The following is a 27,181-nucleotide window of genomic DNA, read 5'->3' as shown; positions in this document are numbered from 1 at the left end:
GGCATTTGTAAGAGCAGAAGAGACAAGAGAATCATAGGGAAACAAGGACAAAAAAAAAAAAAAATTCCATAGTTTCTTTTTATTTATTTTTTTAATGTAACCGTCCCGAGGTCTGTCCCTCAGGCTCCTGTCAATTCCACATACAGTAGAAACCATATCGGTAGCACAGCTCACAACAGAATTAACATGTCTGCTACATGTATTGTGTTCCTGGGGAGGCATGATGTTGGTCACTAATGTTTGAAAAAAAAAACTGTCTGCAGGTACTCTCAAAGTGTTTTTATTAAATATTCACCTAGAGGTTTGTTTCCAACCCACCTGACTGCTCCGGTTTTATCACCCACTATTTTCTCAGATCTCAGAAGCTAAAGCTTGAAGTCATACCTCAGCGTTTCATGTTTCAGTGAACATGTCCACAACAACAGCACAGTAGCAGCGTCGTATTCATCAAATAGACAACTTGACATAACACTAAAAAGCTACATAGATGTAAAAATTTTATGTGTTACTAAAAATAGACTTTACTGTAGGAAGAGAGTTAATACAAACAACGTACAAGTCCAGCTCGGCAAAGGTGACTTCTAACATCCCACAGGTCTCAACTTGTAAGTTTGTGTTTATTACAGAAACGACGAGTGAAAAAACAACAACAACAACAACAACAACTGACCCAATTTGCAATTAGATTTTTCTGTAAGCCACGAGAAGACATCTGATCAAAGTTTTCATACATTGTGAATAAAACATTACACAAGCATTTTCTGATCAGGATGGCAGGACACCTCCAGTGAACTTGTGGATTAAACAAATATTTCAAAGATATAAGCTGTTGTGGGAACCACAGACTTGGTCTGGTATGGTTTGTGGTTTTTTGGTGGTAGTGGTGAGATAAATCCCCTGCACTTCATTTCCTGCAGCAGTCCTTAAAAAGGCTGAAGGAAGAAGAGAAATGAAGTCAATAAGTCTTCTTCCAGGAGCGGATGTACAGCTGGATTGGGAGAAGGGGATTTCTGTTCTGTAGACTCTTGTGGAAAACATCAAAATCCACCCTCCTCACTCTGTGAAGATAGTCCTCCAACACCACCTGAAGCACACATCACAGGAGAGTTTGGTTTCGGCTTCAACAGGTTTGACCTAACAAGCTCCCGTGTAAACACCGACTCATCCTCCTACAGGTATTGTCCATATGGATATGACTCAGACCTTCATAACATGGTTTAGTTGTTGGTTAGGGTACTTGAACAAGTTTTTAACTGCAATTGCAGTAGAAATAAGTAAACACATACACCACTGGCCATGTCTTTTTTTTGCCCCTCCATATCCTGTGAGTCACTGAGCAAAATGGAGGTGAGTCAGAAACCTGAAACTAGCCAAAAATTGACTATGGCCACAGATGTACACTACTGAGTCTTAAAAATGCTACTTCTATGGTTTTATATTTGGGTATAGAGGACAAAATTGCAGCTTGACTAAAGTAGGAAAACAAACAAAATGTCACCAAATGATTTGAAAACCATCTGCATGACTACATCAGATAAGAGCATTTTAGCTCTCTTAGAAATCTGAGTGATCAATGTCATAAAGAACTTTGCATTCATATTGCTATGGTATTTGTCCTCAGCTCTAAAAAGGTACCCTCTCAACTGTAAGGTTTAAATAAACTACTCATGTGTTAATATAAAAGAACCTAAGCGGCGGTTGTGCGTTTCATGTCCCTCAGGCTTCACTAGGACTACTCTGTTTTTACCCTGCTGTTTCACATGACTCATCCGAGCCTGCCGTTCATTTAAATCAAATCGTCGGCGCGGTGAGAAACGTGAGTGTCTGTGCCGGCTTTCTTGTGCGGGCAAGAACACTGAGCTGGAAAAGTATCAAGCACATGCATATGGACAAATAATACAAGTCCACCGCAGCGTGAACATCATAATCTACACTCAGGAGTGCAGAGTGATTTTTGCTGCAAACTGCAGAGTTGGAGAGCTTTTCAGCTTTGTGCTGTAGTAGATGCAGGTCAGTACATCAGCATCATTATCATCTGAAATCATTGTTTTAGATTCAGAAAACAGCTTCTGCATGCAGGTATAAACAGTCAGCTTAAAACAGTGTATTCCTTTTAGGAACCAATTGTGAGATAAAAGCAGTGCTGCATTTTTAGCTACTGGGAAGTATTGACTAACCCTTCGGTGAATTACATCACTTCAGTGTTGTAGAGTAAAAATTTCCAGGTACTCACACTTTAGTAATGCTGTTAATAAAATTTTAGAAACATTTTTCTTTTTTTTAAATTCAGCTTTAGTCATATAATGATGCCATTTCATCTCCAAAGAGATGAGCTGCAGTTTTCTTACACAGCACTTAGTGCAAGTTCTTTACATTTTCATCTGAATACATCTACTCTGAAAACACAAGATACATCCTGAGTTGGCAGATATTTGATGATGTATTGTCCAGATTTTACACAGGTAGCAGCAACATAATGACATCAATAATTAAAAACAGGTGTTGATTCCATAAGTTGTTAGTTTTTTGTAGGCAACAGTCTAACATATTTGGAGGACAATAAAGTAGATTGCTTTGATTAATCATATTGTGCTTCATTCTCATGGTACCAAACACGTATTACTTTAAATTCAGTACGCTAGAGTACTAGTGCATCTCAACTAACTCGACTGTGAAAAATTTTTTTTTTAAAAATAATTTATGTCAAAAAGGTAAACTTTTACATCTTCTATATCCACAACACAAAAAGTGAAACACCTCAAGCTTTTAAAAAAAATTGGTTGAGGCTCCTTTATCACAAATTACTGCAGTGATGAGTCATGGAGGTGTTCAACTTAAGTTATTATTGATCTGTTACTGAAGCCCAGCTTGACTTGACGATATCAGTTTCAGCTGTTTCTCATCTTTCTTAAATGTTCTATTGGATTGATGTCAGGAGAGTTGGCTGGAACACTGAAGCACAGTAATCGCATGCTTAGCAAACCCTTTGGTAGTATTTTGGACTTTTCTGCTGGAAAAGGACTTTGCATCCTCATAAAGCTTTTCAGCAGATGAAAGCATGAAGTGGTCTAGAATCTCCTGGTAGATGGCTACTTTGGACCATTGAGCACGAGTCCAGTAGTTCTTCTCCTTAGCCCAGGTATGACACGTCTGTCTTCTCTCATTCAGGAGTGCGCCGATAATAGGAATGTGACAGTTGTGGCTTCTTTCCTGAAGCATGGTGGCCCTTGATGCACCGACACCAGCCTCAGTCCATTTCTTGTAAAGCTGGTATTGACTTTTCTTGACAATCCTCTCAAGGATGAAGTGATCCATGTTGCTTGTGCACCCTTCCCTGTGTTTCTGACAAAGTTTTACTTTCCAGTCGATTTTCCATTACCTTGCTTTCATACAGCACTTGAGAAGCCAGCCTGTCCAGAACTTTCTGTGACTTACCCTCGTTGTGAAAGATGCTGATGATTGTCATCTGGACAACTGTCAGGTCAGTGTCATCCCTGTGATTGTGTGTATTCGCACTGTTTAAATAGTTCTAACAAAAAGGCTTGAAGTTTTCACTTTACATGTCATAAATATAGAATTTGACAGTTTACTTTTTAAATTAAAATGAACTTTTTCAAGCTATTCATTTTTTTGGAGATAGACTACAAATAACAAGGATCAAAACCCTTCTTCACCTCTTTGAAAACACACACAGCAAAGGACTCAACACATAAACACATAACATTTAAAAAAAAAACAACAAAAAAAAAAGCAGGCAGCTTAATCACAGTCTTTCTTGTGGACACTCAACTTTGACTACAACGTCTATCTGCGTCATGAGGAAAACACTTTGTTGCATACTTGTCTGTTCTAAAAGTGAATTTCTAAACTACCATCTGTGATTAAAACCTTGCGGGACTTGAATCATTGGAATAATTGAATCATGCTGAATCTGTGATTCAAACATTGACCTCAAATTTTATCTATCAACTTCTGTGTCAAACTGACCCAGCTTTCATGCTGAAGATCACTGCTGGAGATAAGAGCTGCCTGTGTAGCTACAAGTCACTGTCCAAATAGTGTTTTGATGAAGAGTCCAGTGCCCAAGTCCAGAGGCAACAAATAAGGTCAGCAGTGCAATGATGAGCATGCTCATGTTTTTGTTTTTAACATTGTGTGCCATCAATTTTCCTCCTCGCTCAAACTGCAAATGATGAGTAACATCCTGAGGCATCTTGAGAAAGAACATTCAGCTAAAATGACCTAAACTGAGTTTTTTGGCCATAAGCAATGATTGCTCACTACCAGGCCCAGTGGCCAGATGTAACCCCCATTTGTTGTTTTCCCCAAATGACAGCCAATCTGAAGGGTTGTTTTCACTCTTTCTTGTATATGGTATACAATGATCAGGCATAACATTAGAACCACCTGCTTAATACTATGTTAGTTCCCCTTCTACTGCAAAAAAAATAGCCCTGACCCAGTGAGGCATGGACTCCTCTTCACCCCTGAAGGTGTGCTGTGGTATCTAGCATTTGTTTGTCCATTATATCCCAGAGATGCTCGATTGGATTGAGATTTGGGGATCTAGGAGACCAAGTCCTAACACCTGAAACTCATAGTTGTGCTGGATGCATTATCCTGCTGACAGAGGCCAAAGCCATCAGGGAATACAGTTTCTATGAAAGGGTTGGTGCTTTCAGTGAAGGATGGGGGGTCAGCATGGGCACCCTGACAAATCCTTACACTTACCCATATATTCCTGCTTCTAACACATCAATGTTCAGGACAAAAAGTTCACTTGAAAGAGATGATCAGTGTCATTCACTTCACCTGTCAGTAGTCATAATGTTGTACCTGCAGATCTGGTTTAACTGTGCAGTCACAGTTAAAATCAAGTTTTCTCAAACTCATCTTTGGGCACGGCAGCTCATTGGCACAGTGGGTTTACCGTTTATGTGGTTTCTTCTCCCACTGAATAATATGTTTTCTTAATCGCCACAATTTCTAATGTAGCGTTACATAAAAGTTAACAGATCTTAAAAATATGCAAATTTTAAAAAGTTTAGGCTTTTCCCAAATTAAAAGTTGCGCTTCCAGAGATATCGCATGTAACAGCTGGAAAACTAAAGAGAGACATATCTTTGTGCCCTAATTTTAAATGTTTTCGTCTTTAAGCAGAACGCCATCGTGCTTTTTTAAAAATAAATAAATAAATTCTCGCAACTTACATCATGGCTGCACAGAATAATCAGTTCTGTGATCTATCGCCTCTCTGCGGATCCTCGTTTGTCAAAAGGCTTAAACTGCGATTGCTTCTTACAAACAATGACTTGCATTCATTTTTAGTTAATAAGCAAGACTTCTAAACATTTTTAAACCTCCATATGTAATCTGTCCTAAAGACAGAAAAGTGGGAAATCAACTGGGAAATATAACGTAATCCAATGCAGAAGCTCAACTAAATACAACTTTATGTCCATAATTGAGGTCATGGTGCTGGAGGTGTTGGAGGTGCACTGACTGAACTGCACTGAACACTGCTGTTAATATTCTGGATACTGGACACCTCATTAATATCCAAGAGAGGTGATGTGGATTTCCAATTTCATTATCTTATTTTAACCCCCCCAAATAAATCTTACAGATATAGAGCCGTAATTTTCAAGCCTAAAGGAATGTTTGAAAAGTCAATTTAACTCTTGATAAGAAGTGATGAGGATACTATATTTGGGTGCAACAGAAGCCTGAAAAATCGCTTTGCCTTGGCCTCAGTGGAAGTCTGTTTTTCTGGTAGTCTGAACAAAAAGAGGAATCCACTAGAATAAATTGATGGGCTCAGTTCTTAAAAGCTTTTCATGGGAGGTTAATTAAAGCTCTGAGTCACTTTAAGACATTTTTTTTGGCATATTTGACATTCAGATGAATTTTTCTCCAAAATAAATATAGAGCGATTTTATACGAAGCAGTTCAGAAGGCATACAGAGGAATGTCAGCATCAAATTGTCAAAGAATAAAACCATGACCACATTATTTGACTTACAGTGGGGAGGAAGGCTGGAGTGGCAGCTGCTGGAACATTGTGGCTAAAGGATTGTGCCTGAAGGAGAGAGCACAATAAACAGAAATTAAATGGAAAGAAAAAAAAATTATCTACACTCGCCCACACCAAATATTTTAAAACGCGCCCACACCGGCCTTTTAGGGTTGCTTTTCTAAAGACCGTTCACCCACACAGAAACAACAGGAAACGGTTACATCTCATGTTTGTCTGCCGTCACACAGCACATACCTGAAGCTGTGGGACGGACTGGTTACAGTGAAGAACTCAGGTCTTTTTTTGTTCTCTCATGGACACAACTTACACATTTTTGTGCTTCTCTTGTTATACAAAGGAGCAAGTGAACATATTGACACACTGGCAGCTCATAAACTACACTTGCTGCACTGAGACGTCAATCAAATCACTTTTTTAGGAGCTAGACTTCTGCGATTTTCGCCCTGGTTATTGGCTTCTCTTTAATTTTCAAAAATAAATCCGACATATTCGATTTAGATGAATGAAGTTTGTGGTATACTACACAGTAACCAAGAATGACAGTAGAGACTCTTACAATGAGCAAAGATGAAACATGTATGCATTATTTTGGTGGTAATTTGTTTTTCATGGTTTCTTGGGAGAGTGGCTTGTCAGCTCAGACACCATATCGATGGTATGCAGTGTATCTTTTAAAAATTTGATCGGGACAAGTGGAAGTCAAAAGCGATGGCGACTAGTTCCATCTTATACTTTGACGTGTCATCAATGTTCTTGCAGAGCAGCATGACTCCTACTGGGCGTTTAGGGAGGCTGAATACTTTTTCCACACTTAATCAAATCTCCCTGAATTTCAAATCAATTTGTAAGTAGTTTGGTTAGACTTATTGCTCCATCTTGGGCCACCCAATTTTCATGCAGTTGATTCTTAACAGTAACAATAAGCAGATAAGAAACACTGGCTAACTTAAATCAAATCAAATCAAATCACTTTTATTGTCACATCACATGTGCAGGCACACTGGCACAGCACATGCGAGTGAAATTCTTGTGTGCGAGCCCCACAAGCAACAGAGATGTGCAAACACAACAACACAAACGAGCAAAATACAAGAATGGCCAACCTGAAACTAATAAATATATGTACAATATATAATAGTGTATGCATTTCTGGATGTGTATACTAAATATTTTCCTACGTGTGTGTGTGTGTGTGTGTGTGTGTGTGTGTGTGTGTGTGTATGTGTGTGTGTGTATACACATTTTTACAAATTAAATAGTAAAAAAAAAAAAAAAAAAAAAAAATAATAATAATAATAATAATAATAATAATAAAAAAATATATAAAATATACAGAGTTGAATATGTGCAAAACAAGTGGCATTTATATACAGTGTGGAGTGCATAATGTTGAAGTTCCAGTAGTGAAGCTGAGGTGTCTATGACGTGTTCAGCAGTCTGATGGCCTGGTGGAAAAAGCTGTCTCTCAGTCTGCTGGTACGGGACCGGATGCTGCAGAACCTCCTTCCTGATGGAAGCAGTCTGAACAGTTTATGGCTGGGGTGACTGGAGTCCTTGATGATCCTCCCCGCTTTCCTCAGGCAGCGCTTCCTGTAGATGTCTTGGAGGGAGGGAAGCTCACCTCCAATTATCCGTTCAGAGCACCGCACTACTCGCTGGAGAGCTTTGCAGTTGTAGGCGGTGCTGTTGCCATACCAGGTGGTGATGCATCCAGTGAGGATGCTCTCAATGGCACAGTGATAGAAGGTCCTGAGGATGCGGGGGCTCATGCCGAATCTTTTCAGTCTCCTGAGAAAGAAGAGGCGCTGCTGCGCCTTCTTCACTGTTTTGTTTGTGTGTACTGACCACGTAAGATCCTCAGCCAGATGTACTCCAAGGAACCGGAAGCTGCTCACTCTCTCCACAGCAGCGCCGTTGATGGTGATGGGGGTGTGTACTTCTCTGCACCTCCGGAAGTCCACTATCAACTCCTTTGTCTTTGCGACGTTGAGGGTGAGATGGTTGTCTTGACACCAGTGGGTCAGGGCGCTGACCTCCTCCCTGTAAGCCGTCTCATCACCGTTGGTGATAAGACCCACCACTGTAGTGTCGTCCGCAAACTTCACAATGATGTTGGAGCTGTTAGTGGCTGTGCAGTCGTAGGTGTAGAGTGAGTACAGGAGAGGGCTCAGTACACACCCCTGTGGAGCACCAGTGTTCAGTGTGATGGGGGATGAGGTGATGCTGCCCAGTCTGACCACCTGGCGTCTGTCAGACAGGAAGCTAAGGATCCAGCTGCAGAGGGAGCTGCTCAGTCCTAGATCCTGCAGTTTCCTGTCCAGCTTCGAGGGAACGATGGTATTGAATGCTGAGCTGTAATCTACAAACAGCATTCTCACATACGTGTCTCTCTTCTCCAGGTGTGACAGGGCAGTGTGTAGTGTCAGGGCTATGGCATCATCAGTGGACCTGTTGTGGCGGTATGCAAACTGTAGAGGGTCCAGTGAGTCGGGTAGTGCAGAGCAGATGAAGTCCCTGACCAGCTTCTCGAAGCATTTGCTTACGATGGGGGTCAGGGCTACAGGTCGCCAGTCGTTCAATGAGGAGATGGTGGAGGATTTGGGTACAGGGACGATGGTGGCCATTTTGAAGCAGGCTGGGACTACAGACAGAGAGAGGGAAAGGTTGAAGATGTGTGTGAACACTCCAGCCAGCTGAGCCGCGCATGACTTGAGGACGCGGCCGGGAATCCCGTCCGGACCAGTAGCTTTGCGTGCGTTCACCTTCCTGAAGCACTTCCACACATCCTCCTCAGACACAGTGTGCGCTGCAGGTCAAGCTGCAGGTCAAGCTTAAAAACATCTTAATACAGGAAAGCACCTGACACTTAGATCCAGCAAGGCTTAGAATACGGTGATGAAGTGTGAGACCTTACTAGCCAACTTACTTGTAACTCAAAGAAATAGTAATATGAAAATACAGAACACCATAACAAATGCACAGCATGTTTAAACCCAACCATTTTTTAAATTATTCCTAAATGTTAATTTTGAGATTATATAAAAATATTGACTTGTAAAGAGAATAGTTTGTTTTTTATCCTTTTAATTAATTAATTTTTGATTCAAGTTTGGTCTTATATTTAATTTAAAGTGTCATTAAAGAGATTTTAAAACCAAAAAACAATGTAGTTGTTCATCTGGCTCACAGTAAGTGTTCCTATCACTGGTGTTGCTACACAAGTACTGCAAATAAGAACTAAGACCCATTGAGAAGTCAGTCTTGAAAAGAAACACATCAAGGACGGATTAATCTTGTTTCAATGACCAACAGTGTAGGAAGAGTACCACTTCTTTTAAACCTAGAAAGGAGTCTGTAGAAAAGACAAATGTGACTTTAAGCACACTGTGAATTAAAAAAAACAAACAAAAAAAACCATTAGAAGTCATTTAGAAAAACTGACTTTATGATAATTAAATGTAACATTTTGTCTGAATTAAAATTTCCAGTTTTAATCATTTTAAATATGCATTTATTTTAATTATAAAAAAAAAAAACACAAAAAAAAAACAAACAAACACACACACACACACACACACACACACACACACACACACACACACACACACACACACTTTTGTGGGGGTATCTTATTGACATAATGCTTTCCCTAGCCGCTTACAATCAAAAATGAACGCGTAACCCTAACTTATTGTAGTCCTGACACTAAAACCACATTTTGACTCTTAAAAATGCCTTCAAAATGGGGGCATTTGATCCCCACAAACATATGTAAACATACCACACACACAAAGAGGTCATTACTTGCATAATTTGTGTAAACTGGCTCTTTGGTTAATGGCTATAGCCACAATAGGAAAAAAAATAACATTACATCTATTCATGGCAGAGAAATCATTTACATTTTATTGTTTACACTTTAATATCACACGTCCTTTAACTGTTGGCGACACTCCTAACTGGTATAAAAAAGGCTCAAATTAAAACAAGTAACTGCTGATGAATGTTTGGGAAGCCACTTAATGAAAAAGCCTCCTAAAGTACAAAAATCAATGAGGCATGTAAGTGGAGGTTAATAAATCTCCCAACTAATTAGAGCTACATTAGTTAGACAATACTCAAACTGAAGACATTTCCAGGGCATTTTCAATGTGCAAGACGCACATCACAGCATGTCAAAGCATTATGTGTCACTGGTGTTCATTTACATTATAGCACAGCTTTTTGTTCATGCTGTTTTGAGTGGATTAAGAGGTGTTCATGAGTGTTATAAAACACAGTAATGCGGAGGAGAATTTTACTTCATCTCGTCTCTGAAACGAGTCATAATTTCAATCAACAGGTGCTGCAGAGGCATTATGCAAAAATATGTTGTGAGCTTGGCCAGCCTCGATGTGATGCTGCTGCTGAGTTCAAGGCCTTTGTGGAAATCCTGAGTGTGTTAACAGATCAGCCTGGTTATGTTCTATACTGTAGAAATACCGCACTGAAAGACGAGTGTCTCCTACTAACAGGTTTACAAAGCCTGATTATTTCCCCTGAGCACCACTATTATCCAAAGTAAGCTTACATTTGAACTGGGTGAACACAAACATGTAGTTTATAAGAATGCAATCCAGCAAACATATTCATGTGCAGTGCTGACTGAACATATGAAAAAAATATCCATCTCTCTTTTTAACTGTAACTCAATTGAACTGTACTTCGATGTCGATTTGTCACCTGAAAATATTCAGTACTCATTAGGGCAACATACTGGACAACACTGACAAATTAGAGGAAGAGCAACACAATGGCAGAGGTAAAGACCAACAAATTTTATGTTGTTTTTGTTTGAAGTTAAACACAGTTTGGAGTTCAAAGGGCCGACATAACCGTGCATATGTTGTGTGGAATTTGTTTGTGAAAGATCCAAATGTTTTTATTATGCAACTTAAAATACACTTTGTAACTGCGGAATATTAGAATATTTCTAAAAGCTACTGTGGTCAGCTGTTTTAAGCCCCAGTCCCACACGGTTACAGACCCACGGACATTCAATGGGTTGCTAGGGAAAAAAGTGTAATTTTATATACATGAATGTATATAAAATATACACTTAGCATCTTCCCTTAGCATCTTGCATGCAAACAACTGCCAACTACTTGCTAACTGGTACTGAAACTGTGTTGCCTTTACTACTGCAATAGTTATGTATTAAAAAGCGCAACTTTTATTTTGAAAGGAGATATTCTCCATTTCCCGACTGCTTCGAACTTACTCGGGTTTCACTACTGCTTTCTCCATAGTTGGAAAATGTTTGCAGACAAGTTGGTGTCTTTCATGCAAACTATCAGCAACCTACTAGCAATCAAAGCATTCACGAGGTTGTTTTTGGTTTAAAGCCCTCTTTGTGACTGATTTCACCTGCAGAAACTACCAACCGACCCGTCAGGAAATACACATTTTTCTAGTCACCAGGGGGTCACTGACCTCTTTTTAGGCCTATGTATCTAAAGAGGAGGAAAAAACAGGAGGAAATTAGGCCTCCTGTTTTTGTTTATTTTCGTGAACAGTTCCTGAAATTAACAATAAGTGCCAATGAGCTTTAAGCAAAAGCAAGGCAGTCACAGAGTGGCTGGATGATGAGAAATATTCAAATTCTGTTGTTCAGGCTTCCCCTATGGTACCATATTCTCAAATGAGCAACAACTAGCCCTCAAACTCCCACTCAGACTTCAAAAACCACACAAGGGTGCTTACTCATCTAATGTGCTCTCTTGCTCTCCTACCTTACCTCTCAGGAGAAAATGAAAAAAGGTCATTTGCTATGCACTTTATGTTGTTTCATACACTTGCAGGCTTGTTGCACTTGTTTCAAATGGGATATGGTGCTGAGTGTTGAGTTAATTATTCTCAAAGCTTTTCTTTGATCTGTTGTCCCTTACTTTGGACAAAAGCCTGAACCAACTGAGTACATGTCGATGCATATGTAAATCCCAGAAGCCAAGTTTCATAAACTAGCGAATCATATATAAAAGTAGCACTAAAAAGAACTTGTTTTTGCCATGTGAAACATCTATACAGGAATATGCCATGTGCATGTGCATGCAATGTAGACCTTATTGTGTAGGTGAAGTACATACATGTTGCAGGTGCACGTGAGCCTGACTGGCGATGTCATACACAACATCCCGAATGTTCTGCTCCCGGCTGCCGCGGATGAAATCCTCCTGAGAAGCTCCGTGCTGGAGAGACACACAATAACAAAAAACGGTGATGTTTGTGCATTGAGTTCACAGCTGTTCTTTCAATTTAACAACAAAAACTATCTCTGCAGTTCAGCTGTCTCCATTTTAGCTCCACTTCCCACACGAGCCGAGTCTTCTCTTTAATATGCTGAAAAAGGTTTAAAAGCACCGAGTTGGCTCCTGGAGCTCTAGCAATGAAATGTGACATTGTGCTATGGGGGCATATCACCCCCACACTTGAATAGTAAAAAATAAATAAATAAATACACAAACACACACACACACACACACACACACACACACACACTGCAGCAGTGTTTACATTACAGGTTTTTTTTTTTTTTTTTTTTTTTTTAACTTGTCAATAGATAAAAATGCTCTGCTTTGCCTCTAGTAGCCCCTGGACTTCTGCAGAACTGCAAAGGATGTTAATTTTATGTTTGGTTCCAGGTGCCTTGCCTCAGTGCGTAGTCGGCTCCCATACAGTACCAACAGTGTGCAACATTAGCGCCGCATCATTTCAAAGTTTCAAAGAGTCCAAAACCCATGCGTGACCATCTTTTTATATATAGTCTATGGTCACGTGCAAACATGGACAGGATACTGAGTGCAGGCCATTTAATGACCATAGCTGTCTTTAAGAGCAGAGGTTCTGTGGATGTTATACAGGAAGCATTTTGTTGCTCCTTGATATTCTTATATTGGAGCCTTAAGTAGCAAGAAAACTGTATTAAATGACATTTTCGTATAAATAAGTAGTTACCCTGTTAAAAACCATGGCAATTTCCGTGTTAGCACCATGTTATTACTGTGGAAAATTTTTGCACGATATAATAGTTTTTTGTTGAGAACCAGCTGCGCCTGACAGAGGTCTCTTCCTGCTAAAAGGGGATTCGTCATTCCCACCATTTACCAAGCGCTTGCTCACAGAGGGGGTGCGATTATTTTTACCCTGGAAGTTAAAGCAATTGTATTTAATTCAAATAAATTATTTACAATTCAATGACAATATACATTTTTTTTAATTAACATAATGTAAGCATCAAATCCTTTGCAATTTATTTAAAAGTGGTAAACACTTCAGTTATTGGTGTTTAGTGCAGTAACTAACATCACACAAAATGCAGTTTAACACCCCACCCACACCCCTTTTAAGAAAAAAAAGAAAAGAAAAAAGAAAAAAAAACCACCAACAACAACAACAACAACAACAACAACACAGGTCACTGGTAGAAATAATAATAAAGTGTATACTGTATGCAGAAATGCATATCAGAACAACCAATTCAATCCCAGACTAATTCCCATTTTTCCATAAATGTATTACCCTGGCTCCAGATAAGCACAACGAGCTGACAAGATAACAACAGGTCATTTTAACTGATGATTTTCAGAATACCTCCCACCTTTCCAGCGACACTAGCGACTGTGTATGAAACTCAACAAAAAAGTAGTGAACATAATCCACTGTTACAATCCCACATTTAATGTCTACTAGTATTCCTGTTGATGTTGAAAGTCTAGCAGGAATGTTGAGCCTATTCCAAGGTGGAAAACACATTCATGAGCTAAGATTGAAATTTTATTCAAGACTTTAATTCAAGGAACTAAATTTTGTGCTTTTCCACACCTGCAGACATGTCGCGTTTTAATAAGTTCTTTCAACTTGTTGGATGATGTGGTATTAATATAACTCCCACTGGTGCGTCTGCATATGTGGCCACACATAATGATGTGACAGCAAGTCAAGGCCACTAAGAAGAAGAGAGAAATCAATGACTGGTGTCCATTATTGACATCCTGCAGTTTACATGGATCATTAAAGCAGCAAAGCCTGTTCTATTTATTTCACATAAACTGAAAGCATTGATTCCTCTGCACCATGAGCACTTTTCCTCCAGCAGAATATAAAATCTTACATGCACGACCATTTGCAGGTTACCTTATAGCTGAGATATAAAAAGGAACAAAAGTGATATTTACAGCAGAATTTAGAAAAATTATTCCCTACAAACAGCATTACATTAACAAAGATTAATTCTCTTTGTCTGTAACATCTTTATATTGTTCTGCGATTATTTAGTGAATATCTCAAGACTCGTATGTTTGGTTGGTAACAATGATCTATTCTTTTTGTACCTAAAAAAAATATATATATATATACACTCAGGTGTTCAAGGGTTTTTGAATTGAAATAAATAAATTAAACTTCAAGAAAACTTGAGAAAGTGCTAAATGAGCTTTTGGGAGATGCACAAAATAACTGTTTCTGTAAACATGATAGGCAACTTTTGGAAGCCTGGTAGTCACTGGGACTTTGGAGAGAACAAAAACTATGAAAGTTTTGCTGTGTACCAACAATATTACATTAAAATATGTCACAATAATTCAAAACAATGGGAAAAAAAAGCCCAGAAAGCCACGAAAAGCTAAAAAAACAAAACAAATGTCATCAAATAATTTTTTTTTCTTTCATATTTGCAAATCGACCGACACAGAAAGAAACAAACTGCCTTCAGACCACATGGTTGTGTGATTAAAAGTTTTCAACTTTCAGCACATAGCATGTAATTTTTCTGAAACCGGACCAAAGTGTTGGTCTTTTGTGATATGGCATCTGTACGTCACCTAAAATAACGTATTTAAGATTTAACTGAAGTTTAGACTGTCGGGTTTATTTCAAGGATTTTAACCAAATACGGCATTGACCATACAATACATAGAAATCTTTCAGGACTCCCTGTAAATCACAACTAGGTTGGACCTCCTTTGTCTTCAGAAGTTCCTTAATTCTTCACGGCACAGATTCAACAAGGTGCTGGAAACATTCCCCAGAGATTCTGGTCCACATTGACATGACATCCACTATTTGAACCTCCTGACCACCACATCATACACTGATTGAGATCTGGTGACTCTGTGGGCCGTCTGATTCATTGTCATGTCCAAGAAACAAGTTCCTGACCTTGCACATTACCCTGCTGTAAGCAGCAATCAGAAGATAAATCAGTTAGTATTAGTATTAAGGGACACGAACTGTAGCGATCAGCCTAAAGTATGGACGCGAGGCAGGATAGATCTAAGCTTTTATGCTGTTTTACTAAAAAATTTTGAACTTAACATCTGAATTGAAACTCACACCAAACAACGATTTTAAAATCTCCTAAAACTGCCACTCACTAGGTATTTTCTCTTTTTCAGACCTCTCTGTAAACCCTGGAGACTTTGTAGGAAACTAAGACCAGCCGATCTGACACCAACAACCACACCCTGTTCAAAGTCATTTAAATCACCTTCCTTCCACTTCCTCCAGCAGGTATGGGTTGCCACTATGCAAATGGCTGAACAGATATTTGTGTTACCAAGCTACTCAACAGTACCTAATAATGTGACCAGTGAGAGTATATCTGTCTTCTCTTTATTTAAATCTTTGTTTTATTTAAAATCTGTTGTGGTGGTGTAGAAAAAAAAATCCCTCTTCAATAAATGATGGGATTTCCAGTATAATGTTGCATAATTACACAGTACAAAAACATAACAATAACATTTATATTAACCATGAAACAATTTACAAGCTGGCTTGATTTGGAAAATGGAGACATACTGTATCATTAGTTAAATTGTCATTTGTTGTAATCAGCATCTTTTTGAATCAAGACAGGTTTCTTTTTGGACACATGAGGAGATTCATTTTGCTCCGATAAAAAAAATAAATAAACCAAAAACCAAAAAAAAGAAAAACAGACATTTGACAAAATCAGCTATCATAAGCTTTTATTAGCATATTCACCACATACAATGAATGACTGTTGGATTAATAGTAATTATTAAGTATTGTTAGCCCTATATATGATATTCTGGATTACTTTAAAATATTTGAGTAGCAGGAATCATAATTTAGCAAACTGATATCTTCACTGTTCGATATAACGATATATATCGGATGACGATATAAAAACGTCTAGTTTCATTTTACGCTATCGTTTGTTTCGTGGTGTCGCAAAATAAACTGTTTACGGCAATATTTTTTCATCGTTTTGATGGTCACTGTAGTGGCTATATTCATTTCTTAAAGTTCTCTCTTTCTCTTATATTTAATATAACCACGACGGACGGACAAGCGCCTGTTTTTATGCGTTGTGGTTAGCAACAACGACAGTAGCACCATTGCGTGTCCGCTTGCTTATGTTCCACATAAACCTTTCACAATAAAGCTCAAGATCCTGTTGAGACTTTTCAAAATAAACTGAATCACATGAAAGAGCAGATTATTTACGGATGAGAAGTAAAAAAAGAGCCGCCAGGTGCTAAAAAATAAACCTTAGACTCAAACGTTAGAACAGGCTTTTCCCGGCAGCACGCCGTGTAATAAATACTCACAAAGAAAACGGCGGCCGTTACAACTTATGTCTAAAAATGTATCGTTTCATGCATCGGTTAAAACACTCGACTCCAGCTACATGACGCGCAGCTGGAAACACTTCCCGCAAGTCGAGCTGCCTGAGATTCACAGAATTTACAGAAAATGTTACATTTTTGTGATTTATATCGTTATCGGACGATAGAATTCTATATGGGGATATGAGATTTTGGTCATATCGCACAGCCCTATATGTTTACATCTCAGACAAGCAGATAGTAGGGACTAAACTGAGACTCTCAGCTCTAGGTCTGCTGGGGGGGGGGAGTTGCGAAGGATGAGCTATTGCGGGAAAATAATGGAAAAAAGTAGAAAAAGGGGGGGGGGGGAAAGTGGAAGGCAATAATAAAAGTGACGTTGAATATGAGAAATTATTTCCAGGAAAGATGATGAGGGGTTCCTGACCATCCAATTACCTCTAACCAGACTACCTGCAGTGTCTGCCTATTATCAGTTGTGTAATTTCGACCTTTTTCGCAGTCATTTTCAGAATTCAAGCATCAATGAAACACAAAGTAACACAAATTGTGTACCCACACTGCCCAGCTGTTACACTGTGTGAGTGAGAAAAGTCAGGTGACAAAATCCAGACGAAGCAATTTGGTCCTGTGTTTGGATTTGTTATTTTTGCACTCACAACATAATATTTATGAATGTAATGTCAGAACTTCGACAGAGGCAGACAGATACTGAGCAGAGTGAAGAATGACTGCAAACAACCTACAAAAGCTGTGCCGCAGCTTGTAGTTCAAGTGTTATTTATGGTGCCAAATGGAATAAGAGCACAAAGGTGATGATATCTCCACTGCCAGCATAACTTCAATCAATATTTCATGTGCCTCATTTAACAAAAGGATGGAACAATCCAGACTGTTAAAGCTGTTGCTATTCTGAAAATCCTTTGTGCCAATTTCAGAAAATGATAGAAGCTTATCATATGCCAGGTTTTTGCTGTATTTTTAAGTGGACTGTTCGATGCACTCACACTCACTATACTTCAAAAAACGAGAATGTCATTTAATACTATTTTCTTGCTACTAAAGGCTCCAATAGAGGAATATCAAGGAGCAACAACAGGCTCCTGTATAACATCCACAGAACCTCTGCTCTTAAAGACAGCTATGGTCATTAAATGGCCTGCACTCAGTATCCTGTTCATGTTTGCATGTGACCATAGACTGTATATAAAAAGATTGACACACATTGGTTTTGGACTCTGTGACTTGAAATGATGCGGCGCTAACGTCGCACACTGTTGGTGCTGTTTGGGAGCAGACAACGCACTGAAGCAAGGCACCTGGAACCAAACATAAAATTAACATCCTTTGCAGTTCTGCAAAAGTCTATGGGCTACTAGAGGCAAAGCAGAGCACTTTTATATATTGGCAAGTAAAAAAAAAAAAAATCCCACTAACGGCACTTTTCACATCTCAGTTTAGCAACTTTTACAGCCCTATATCCTCTTTTAAATTACTTTCCACTCAATCAGTGCAAAACAATCACTCCGAATAATCTGTACTTCATTTAATTAAAACATCCACCACATAAGTAGCATAAAATAGAATAGATGATTACTGCATCCATTCTTTTTTGCTGCCCTTTATAAACATCAGGCTTTCTATGTGTTGTACCAATCACAGTGTTTCCTGCAGTGAGTTATGGTGATTGAAATTCCACAAAGGGCCCTGAACAGCCTCCTGCAACTAAATCTGATTTAAGTTGACAAGTGTATAAAATACAATTAACATTTGTGCATACTATTAAATTTATTTCAATGAAACTAAATACACTGTGACCTCGTGCAACAAGTGAGTGGGTTTACCTTTAAATCCTGCAGATTTTGATGCGCGTCACTCCCTGTCAGACTGTGACAGAACTGAATGGAGCTCACAATGAAATAAACTGCAGGACGTCAGTCAGTGTTAATGAATAAAAGATGAGAGAAAACTCTCACTGTTCAGACTGTACATTCTAGTAATCCTGCATGTAAATAGTTCTGTTACAGACTCAGGCAATTCAAAGCCTTTTACGGTTCAAGTAAAAGTCACCCACACGCATAGTATTTTCATTTTGTACCTAACGAGGTGCTTTCGCCATCACATAAAGATGACACACATCAAGTTTTTATTTTTAAGGGAGGATTTAACCCAAAGCCCAAAGGTACTGTGACATGCTGACTGGGGATCAAACCACCAACCTCACAATTTATGGACAATCTGAACCACAGCTCCTTAACCAACTGTAGGCTTGTTGTCCCAAATATTAAAAACAGTCCAAATTCTTTCAACCAATAAAATGATCCATGTAGTGCATAAAGTATCGGATAAAGTACTGAGTATTAATCACTCCAGTTGTTTGTGAAAAAAAAAAAAAAAAAAGGTTTTATGAGATTGAGGTGATTCAGAGGTTAACAGCAAATTAGCTAGCTAGGTGACAGCTACAGATGACATGCCTGCAGTCATGTGAAAAAAATATTTTTTTCAGGAATCTCTGCAGTCGGGTAAAAAAAACTTAAGTACACCCACACAGCTTCCAAGGGAGTTAAGAGTGTAAGCTACAGGTGCTGCTAGTCACATGCACTTAACCCTCTCAAGGCAGGCGTTGCAGATTTGCAACAGTTAAACACTAACAACCTGATTTTTTTACTCAGAAGTACCCCTGCAGGACGTGGTTGTGTATTAGCAACTAAAACTTAATTTGAGCCTGAGAGGGTAAACTAATAATCAGCAAGTGTGAGCACCTGTGTAAAAGCCAGATGTTTGGGCAGTTTGCCAGATAGGCGCATTCACGTGTGTGTTAACACAATGCCAAGGAGAGGACGCCCCAGCAAATTGACTCAAAGGTCTGACTGCTCAGTGAAAGAAACTGCAAAAAACTCAAGAGCTACATCTCTGCAGGCCTGATGTGATACATCCGCACAAACGCCCCATGCCAACTGTCAAGCACAGCGGTGGAGGTGTGATGATTTGGGTTTACTGCATTGTGCGTTGACTGAACTGCTCTGTATACCAAAGAACTCTACAGTCAGACTGAAATGCTGTAACAGGTCCTCAAAAGAGCTGTGAACAGAAATGTGCAAACCTCAATGAACTGAAATAATGCCGCAAACACATTCCTCAACAATGATTTGAGATGCTGATAAAGTCATACAGAAAATGATACTACCAGTGGTGGCTTTACAAGTTGCTGAATTATGGGGTAATTTCAGTTTTGGTTCCCATTTTCACAAGACTGTGAAGACTGTGACACCACAACTATAACTTTGGAGATGTTAAAGACTAAAACCTAATTACCAATGACATTTGGAGAGTTACTGCAGTTGGCTGACATAAGAATGTGCCATCTTGTGGGTAGCTACAGAGTGTTTTTTAGACTAGTACATTAGCACAGTGAAGCTCTAGGATGAAGGTTAAATTTTCCTCCATAAATATACACAAGGATGCTCAGCAGGCAGAGATAAATGCCAGAGCTTGTGAAATTAGCCCATCCATAACACAAAGGATGTCATTAATATGCAGCTGTGTGGTTTGGATTACTTGCTGTGAAAAAGTTTTGATCCCAAGCTTCATGCCGACCCTGCCAAAGAGTCATTGGAGAACAATGTGAGCCCATCAGCTGCAGCATACACTGTCGGTTTCTAACTAATCCAGGTGATTGGACCTGGAAACAGGGTTGTTACCTCATCTAACCTATTAATTTAACAAGCAAATAAATATGAAATATTTTTAAACTAAAACGCAGCAAAAGAGAGCAGACCTCTTAGATCCAGTGGAACCTATACATGGACAGTCAGAGCTTAAAAACCCTCTTTGGGGAAGAACAGCAGCTATTGTAACAGCAATTTGAACAAATTAGATACAATTACAGCCCATTAGACTTAGTTGAACAGAAACATTATCCCTGTGTTAATCAATAAACCCTGTTTATGTGGCATATTACAACCATGAAATCAAATCAGATTTTTTAAAGCCTGTGTAAGTGCAATGTGTGACTTAACTGCAAAGGTTCACATCAGGCTGTGGTGTGTTGTTCTAACAGTACTATAAATCCAGCTTAACCAGTGAGCTGTGCTGGAAAAGCATTTTCTGTTGCTCTTCAATACAATTTGCTATAACATAAAAGTTTTTGTCCTGTCTTTGTGCTCCATCCTTCCTATCCAGCAAAACCAAAAAAAGAAGAGGTTACCAATTAAGTTTGAATATTATATTTTGGTAATTGATTAAATCTTAAGACTCATATATGAACGGAAATTTAATGAAATTCAATCAAGCAAATCTTTGTAAATAGAAACAAGAAAGAAAAGATTTTATGGCAATTCAAAAGATGAATGTTGCATCAAAAAAAATAATCAGATCCCCTTGTGAATGTTTGCAGTGATTTGATTGACTGTTTAAACAACATTAACTCTTCAGTCTACTTACCAGCCCCTTTTCCCTCCTCAACTTGCTCCCCTTGTGCTTTTTTAAACATGAGTGATTGTTCGAGTATCGGGACAATTTATTCCATCGCGCCTGCCTGCTGTGTCCAAGAAATTCAACTCTTGTTTGCTAATTGAGGGAACATTACATTATAACATTTTGTTAGTTCATTAGTGATGTGCAAGTCACCCTGCATGGATAATATGAGCCGAAGTGTGCATGTGTACATGTGCAGGGTATTACAGCACACCACCAGCGCCCTCTTAAGGCAGCAGAGGGCAATGACATGAGGTAGGTTTTGTCACAAGGCTTCGAAGATTTTAAGGGCACCACCTGCATGCTACATTCAATAGTCCAAACGCATCTGCACAGCAAATACAGCCCAGCGCATCCTGGCTCCCTCTGCATCGCCGGACTGTTATTGTTCTGGGTGTGCGACAGATGGCTCAGCGTGTGGATGCAAATTGTTTGAGGTGTCTTTTGTTTTTCTGCTGTGCCTGCAAATATGCAAACTAAGAGGGTTTTGCCATATTGTTGTTGTGTAATAATGCCTCACAGTTTTGTTTTCGGTTTATGGTGGACAAAAATTTCAACACTGTTCCAACAAGAACGTCACTGACAACGCGGCAGAGTCGTGCCATGAGTCGGTCAAATGTTTGCTGGCATGTGTGGGATTGCCTTATGTTACTTTTGTGAGGAAGATTCAGACTCAGCTAAATATGAAGTAGCACTTAAAAGATCCTTCACTGAAAGTACTCTTAGGTTTCTGTTACAAGGCTAGAAATGCTTAAATTACATCCATGCCTTCTGAAAAAGCCTTGCAAAGTTTATATGCAATTCAGGCTTCAAGTTTTCACATCACTCTCGTGTAAACTGGACCATGATTGGCTTCTAAACTGGATGTGATGTTAATAAAAATTCAAAAACATCCTGCTTGCATACACAAAAAAACCTTTGATTTTCACGGGACTTGATTTAGTTGCCTGAGTAAGGCAACATTAAAGTAAACGCTAGGGTATGACTCTTGAGAAATGAATTTAACACAATAAATAAGAAATAAATAACAAAGGCACATTAATCTGCTGATGATGATACCAAAAAAAATCATCTGGCTCAAGTCCTGAATTTGTTGATTTCCTGGGTTTGATTTGGGTCAACAAAACCACAGTTTATCAGACGTGTCACCTTCATTAAAGTCTCAACAGCTGCAGCTCAAACCTCACCCAAGTTTTTCGCTCCTTTGGGCCTGAAATCAAAGAAAAAGTTCAACTTACCAACATGCAGATGTCCATGGGCAGGTAGACTTTCCGTCGGCTGCTGTGATAAGGAGTCGCTCTCAGACATGTTATGATTCCCTGAGCTTTACCGATGTGACTCGCTGCGTGGTCCGCTTGGACATTTTTGACACCTGCAAAGAAAGACAGCCACACAGTTTGGCATCACCTACTATAATTCATTTTCACAGGTAAATCACACTCCTCACTTGAGGCAAAAAACAGGTTTTTGTTCTGGAAATAAAATGCTGTGTGGATCAAAACCATTAATTTTTTTCGTAACACCAAAGTACACCAATTAAAGCATCTAAAACAGACTTTTCTCATTTTGAGGGGCCCAATCCTAACTACAGTCCTTCCATTTTAAATGTCTCCAAATCATAATCCAATCTGACACCTATAAATTTACTTCAGTGTTGATTAAATATGTATTTGGCACAGAGTAATAGCCACAGCCTTCTTCTAGCCTCCTGGCATATTTACTCACAATGTGACACAATTAGAGGGAGGGGCCTGCTGGTATTACAGAATGATGAATCCACCAGCACAAAACACCAGAAACAATATTTGGCAGGATACAGAAAGCAGAAAGAAGACAAAATGAACAACAGACCATTTATTTTGACCTATATTTAAGTTTTTAAATGGCTTAAATGGTAAAAAGCAGAATTTGTGCTGGCTAAAATGAAACTTGTGAATTTGCTAAGAGGGTTAGACGAGCTGGCTTAGGCCGGCACAGCTGTCAGAGCAGAAACAATCACTGACCAGATAATTTTTTCCTTTTCACACTCTGTTAACTTTCACTCTCATATCCAGTGAAATGCTGCTGTGCAGAATCCGGCTGTGATTAAAGAAACCTGCAGCCACACGGGCACACTGAAGTGACAACACACAGCAGAGCTGAAAAAAAGAAACTACTGGATTTTGACTGGATTTGTTTCAGCAAACAATGACCCATAAAATATGGATGGATCTGCCCAGATAAAGGTCTTTAGGAGGGACTCGGGACACCCCTCAATTTATAATTACTGTTTGTCTTTTAGCTATCAACACAGTTTCTTACCTAAACACTCCAGCAGGAGGTAAATCAAGGATGACTGTGTGTTCTCTGAATACGCCTCCAGCTCCTGAAGGTTCCTGTAGGCTCTGTCATCCAAGTCCTTTTCCTGGTAAAACAAAGTTTTAATAACAGAAATGTCACTTTTCCCATTTTTAATTACGCTAAACAGCAGCTGGCAAGTTTCGTTTTTATTTCCATTAAAATAAGCCATTATTTAACCTCTAAGGGCACAGGATGCAACCATCTGACAGGTCTTGTAGATAACCCACAAAGCGAAAATAATAAATGAAAATTGAAAAAAAGCAAAATATACACATGCAAAGACAAGTTTATATTGTCACATTTAAGCAGTTATTCGTGTTCAGTTTCACTCATCAGCAACTTCATTTATTATATCACAATTTAAACTTGCAGCAATTTGAATTTAATGATCATCTTAATTTTGTCTTACTCTCTCTGTTATGATCCTCAGCAGCCATCTCTTTGTCAGTTTGTGTGTCCTCACTGCCTGAAAAACACCACACAGACTGTTAATTAGCTGAGGTGCAACACTGATTCAGATTGGTGCCCCTCAGCTAATTGAAGCCGAGGGACAGAAACACAGAAATCCGACACACTGCATGGCATGTTTAAAACTGAAATAAGACATCCAACATCCTGACAGTGTTTCCCCTATATATTGCTAACATGAAGAAAAAACATCTTAAAATACCCTGTATTCTGTTGGCTAATATTTACCCTCCACAGCTCAGTGCTAACTGGTTGGTTCGGAGGCTCATCTCTGTAGATTTCTTCTATAGCCGTCTTCCAAAACTGCATTCGCATCAAACCAATGGTCTTTTGGGAAACAGAGTCCTTCACCTTGTAGAGAAACAAATGAGCAAAACAATTGGTTGACGAGCCAGTTTGAGAAGGACCTGAAATTAGCCACTGTAAGGCAAGGCAAGTTTATTTGTATTGCACAATTCAACAACAAGGTGATTCAAAGTGCTTTACAGAGACATTAGAAACAAAAACAAATAAAAGCATGATTTAAAATTGATTAAAACAAACAAACAAACAAAACAGTATATAAAATCAAAAATCAAAACAGATAAAATCTGAACAGTAGATAAAATCAGTAGTTAAAATGTAAGTTTTGAAATTTAAGCTTAAGTGTGGATTTGGTGCTTTATTTAAATGCAGCTGAGAATAAGTAAGTAAGTACTGTAAGGATTTCATTAAATTCCTTTCTTTTTTAATTTTAATTAAGAGGAAAGTCAGGAATAGTGGCGGTATAACAGTAGTAGCAGCGGCAGTGACGCAAGTAGTAGAAAAACAGCAGTATTATCAGTAATCATTCTGCATTCAGCCTGATTGTACCAATACCTGCCTGTGCCAGCTCCACATTGAAGGCCCTCAGAGCCAGAGAAGAGCGCCGTGCCTTCTCTGGGAGGAGGAGAGAGGACAGGAAACCATCATAGTCTCTGGACCTGAGGAGGAGAGAGAGAACGAGCTGATAGGGGTGCCGGGAAGCAGATGAGATTTCATGTTTTATCCAAAAACATTTTCATACCCATATAACAAAATAGTCCCATTAACTTGCTACTTCTGTATAGCCTTTGACAACACTGTAATTTTGCATAAGTTGGACAAGATAACTTCAAAAGCCACATTTTAAAACAAACACTTTAAAAATAATAATAAATAAATAGGAGATTAAACAAACCAATTCTCTTAAATATGTTCCAACAAAAATAAGTTCACATCAAACACAACCGAAAGAGCTTGTTACCTCCAGTGAGTTTCTGACAGTTTTACTAAAAACTAAACAAAAGTACCTGCAAATAGGGATCCCAGGGAACAGTTCGGGACCCCAAAATATTAGAAAGTCTTAGTTGTTAGGGATTCTTTTAAGAAAAAAAATTCAAGTGACCCACCCATATTCCTACAAAATAATAGTATTTTGAAACGATTGTTTTTCTAAAACATTTGATCTGTAAGTTCTCATATAAGAGCTCAAGCAACCAATGTTAATGGGTGGAGAAAATAAGGGCACAATATGTCTTTTTTTCTAGCACCATTTAGAAATTAGAATATTAGAGATCAGCTTTATAACACAGAAAAGAAAGTCAGCGCTGCAGATTTTGTTTAATCTTAGTGACGGACAATAACAATGATCATATACATACAACAAGGGGAGGTATGTGATCCTCGTGGCTTTTTTACAGCTGTTGTTTCCATTTTAGTTCATTTTCTGAAGATGTCATGATTTAAATTATGATCATATCAGTTCATAACAAGAATAGAACTGGTAGTTTCTCATTGCAAGCTTAAAAGGGCTTTGTTTTTACAGGCCTCATTGAACTGACCAGCAATGAGAACCAGAAAATCCAAGGAATCCAGTGCAGATCTAAGGAGAAGTGTAGATTTACACAGGTTGGGGAGGTCTCGTGGAGCCATTTCTAAACAACTGCAGATTCCAAGATCATTGGCTTAAAAAAATGTATGAAAGTACAAGTTATTCGGATTTGTCACCACTTGGCAAAGGTCTGGAAGAAGACCTAAACCAGGGGTCCCCAATCCCAGTCCGCGAGGGCCGGTGTCCCTGCAGGTTTTAGATATCACCCTGGGTCAACAAACCTGAATCACATGATTAGTTCATTACCAGGCCTCTGGAGAACTTCAAGACATGTTGAGAAGGTAATTTATCCATTTAAATCAGCTGTGATGGATTTAAACTGGGATTGGGGACCCCTGACCTAAACTGTCGCCCTCATATGAAAGGAAATTGCTTAACGATGTTCAAGAAACCCACTAAACACCAAGGCCCAACCCTGCCATCAGAATCAGAAAGACTTTATTTATCCCCAAGGGGCAATTAACATACAACAGAGCAGAGCGTTGAAGATAAGGGCAGGGCATAAACAGGCAATAAGAGTGAGATAATATGAATGAACTATAAACTGCTGGCGCATTAAAGAAATCATTAAAATGACATACAATTTATATTCATTTGAATAATTGGTGTATGTAAACTGTAGGTGTGCGATATTTGAAAGAAGTCTTGCATAGAGAAGTGTCCCCACAAAACTTAAAAACTTTAGATTGCTTCCATTTATTTATTTATTTTTTCAATAACAGGACGAAGTTTCTTGCTATAAGTGACCGGATTATATCTGCTTTCTATAAACACAGATTAGCTAATTAACCACTAACCCAGTTTGTGTTGCTAGCAGTCAGACCCACCTAACCAGATCCAGGCAGTACTTTTGAGTGTGGTGTGAGTCTCCCGTCGTGCTGGTTGATGCCCTCACACTCTGTATTTCGGCTGCTCGCTGGATACAAACACTATAAGGTGATATTTTCCTCTGAAGACCATAAACCAGCCGGGCTTTGCTGCATAATAATCCATGTTTCACACTAACACCAGCCGCCATGTTCCCCTTTAGCGTGCACCCCGACCTTGTGTTACATCAAAATAGTTCACCGACCACCTTGAACCAGCAGATTTATTTATTTATCAATAAAATAGCCAGCGCCCATATTGTTAATTAATTTCCATTGAATATTTGAAATATAAAATATAAAAAATACATCTGATTTGTTAAATAGGTATAAAAGTCCTAATTCAATTGAACTGATTGTAGTTACCGGTGTTCCGATAACACCACCGGATATGGTATGACTCTGCTGCCAAAATAAGAGCCGGTATCCTATACTCACATTTACCACAAATAGTTGATGATTAAAATAAGGGGAG

General features: G+C 38.8%; 1 protein-coding gene across 3 annotated transcripts; it reads right to left on the bottom strand.

Moving 5' to 3' along the window:
- Window positions 1–64: 64 nt before the first annotated feature.
- ndufaf6 (NADH:ubiquinone oxidoreductase complex assembly factor 6) lies at window positions 65–27,101 on the bottom strand. 3 transcript variants are annotated; one of them, XM_026183654.2, is made up of 9 exons: window positions 26,668–27,101; window positions 24,812–24,911; window positions 24,178–24,300; window positions 23,891–23,947; window positions 23,443–23,545; window positions 22,380–22,513; window positions 12,163–12,264; window positions 6,023–6,079; window positions 65–1,084 (listed from the first exon to the last, which is right to left on the bottom strand). In XM_026183654.2, exons 1-9 carry the CDS (start codon window positions 26,856–26,858, stop codon window positions 956–958), a joined length of 996 nt encoding a protein of 331 aa, XP_026039439.2. In that variant the 5' UTR covers window positions 26,859–27,101; the 3' UTR covers window positions 65–955. The 3 variants fall into 3 exon arrangements, with proteins under 3 accessions (XP_026039439.2, XP_026039441.1, XP_080164212.1); XM_026183656.2 differs by having other exon boundaries at window positions 24,808–24,911; window positions 26,668–26,891; XM_080308086.1 differs by having other exon boundaries at window positions 24,808–24,911; window positions 26,638–26,776.
- Between the last annotated feature and the right edge of the window lie 80 nt (window positions 27,102–27,181).

This window comes from Astatotilapia calliptera, chromosome 11, assembly GCF_964374335.1.
Source record: "Astatotilapia calliptera chromosome 11, fAstCal68.1, whole genome shotgun sequence".
In the NCBI taxonomy this organism is placed as follows: Eukaryota; Metazoa; Chordata; class Actinopteri; order Cichliformes; family Cichlidae; genus Astatotilapia; species Astatotilapia calliptera.
Note: the sequence above shows the minus strand (reverse complement) of the source record. Positions and strands in the feature narration are given on the sequence as shown.

What these genes read in the sequence shown, in the direction of transcription:
- ndufaf6 (XM_026183654.2), bottom strand. Translation starts at nt 26,858, where the DNA reads ATGGCGGCTGGTGTTAGTGTGAAACATGGATTATTATGCAGCAAAGCC. An exon ending in TACTGCCTGGATCTGGTTAG is followed by an intron (nt 24,912 to 26,667) that starts GTGGGTCTGACT and finishes TCTCCTCCTCAG; the next exon opens with GTCCAGAGACTATGATGGTT. An exon ending in CCTCCTGCTGGAGTGTTTAG is followed by an intron (nt 22,514 to 23,442) that starts GTAAGAAACTGT and finishes CTTTCTTTGCAG; the next exon opens with GTGTCAAAAATGTCCAAGCG.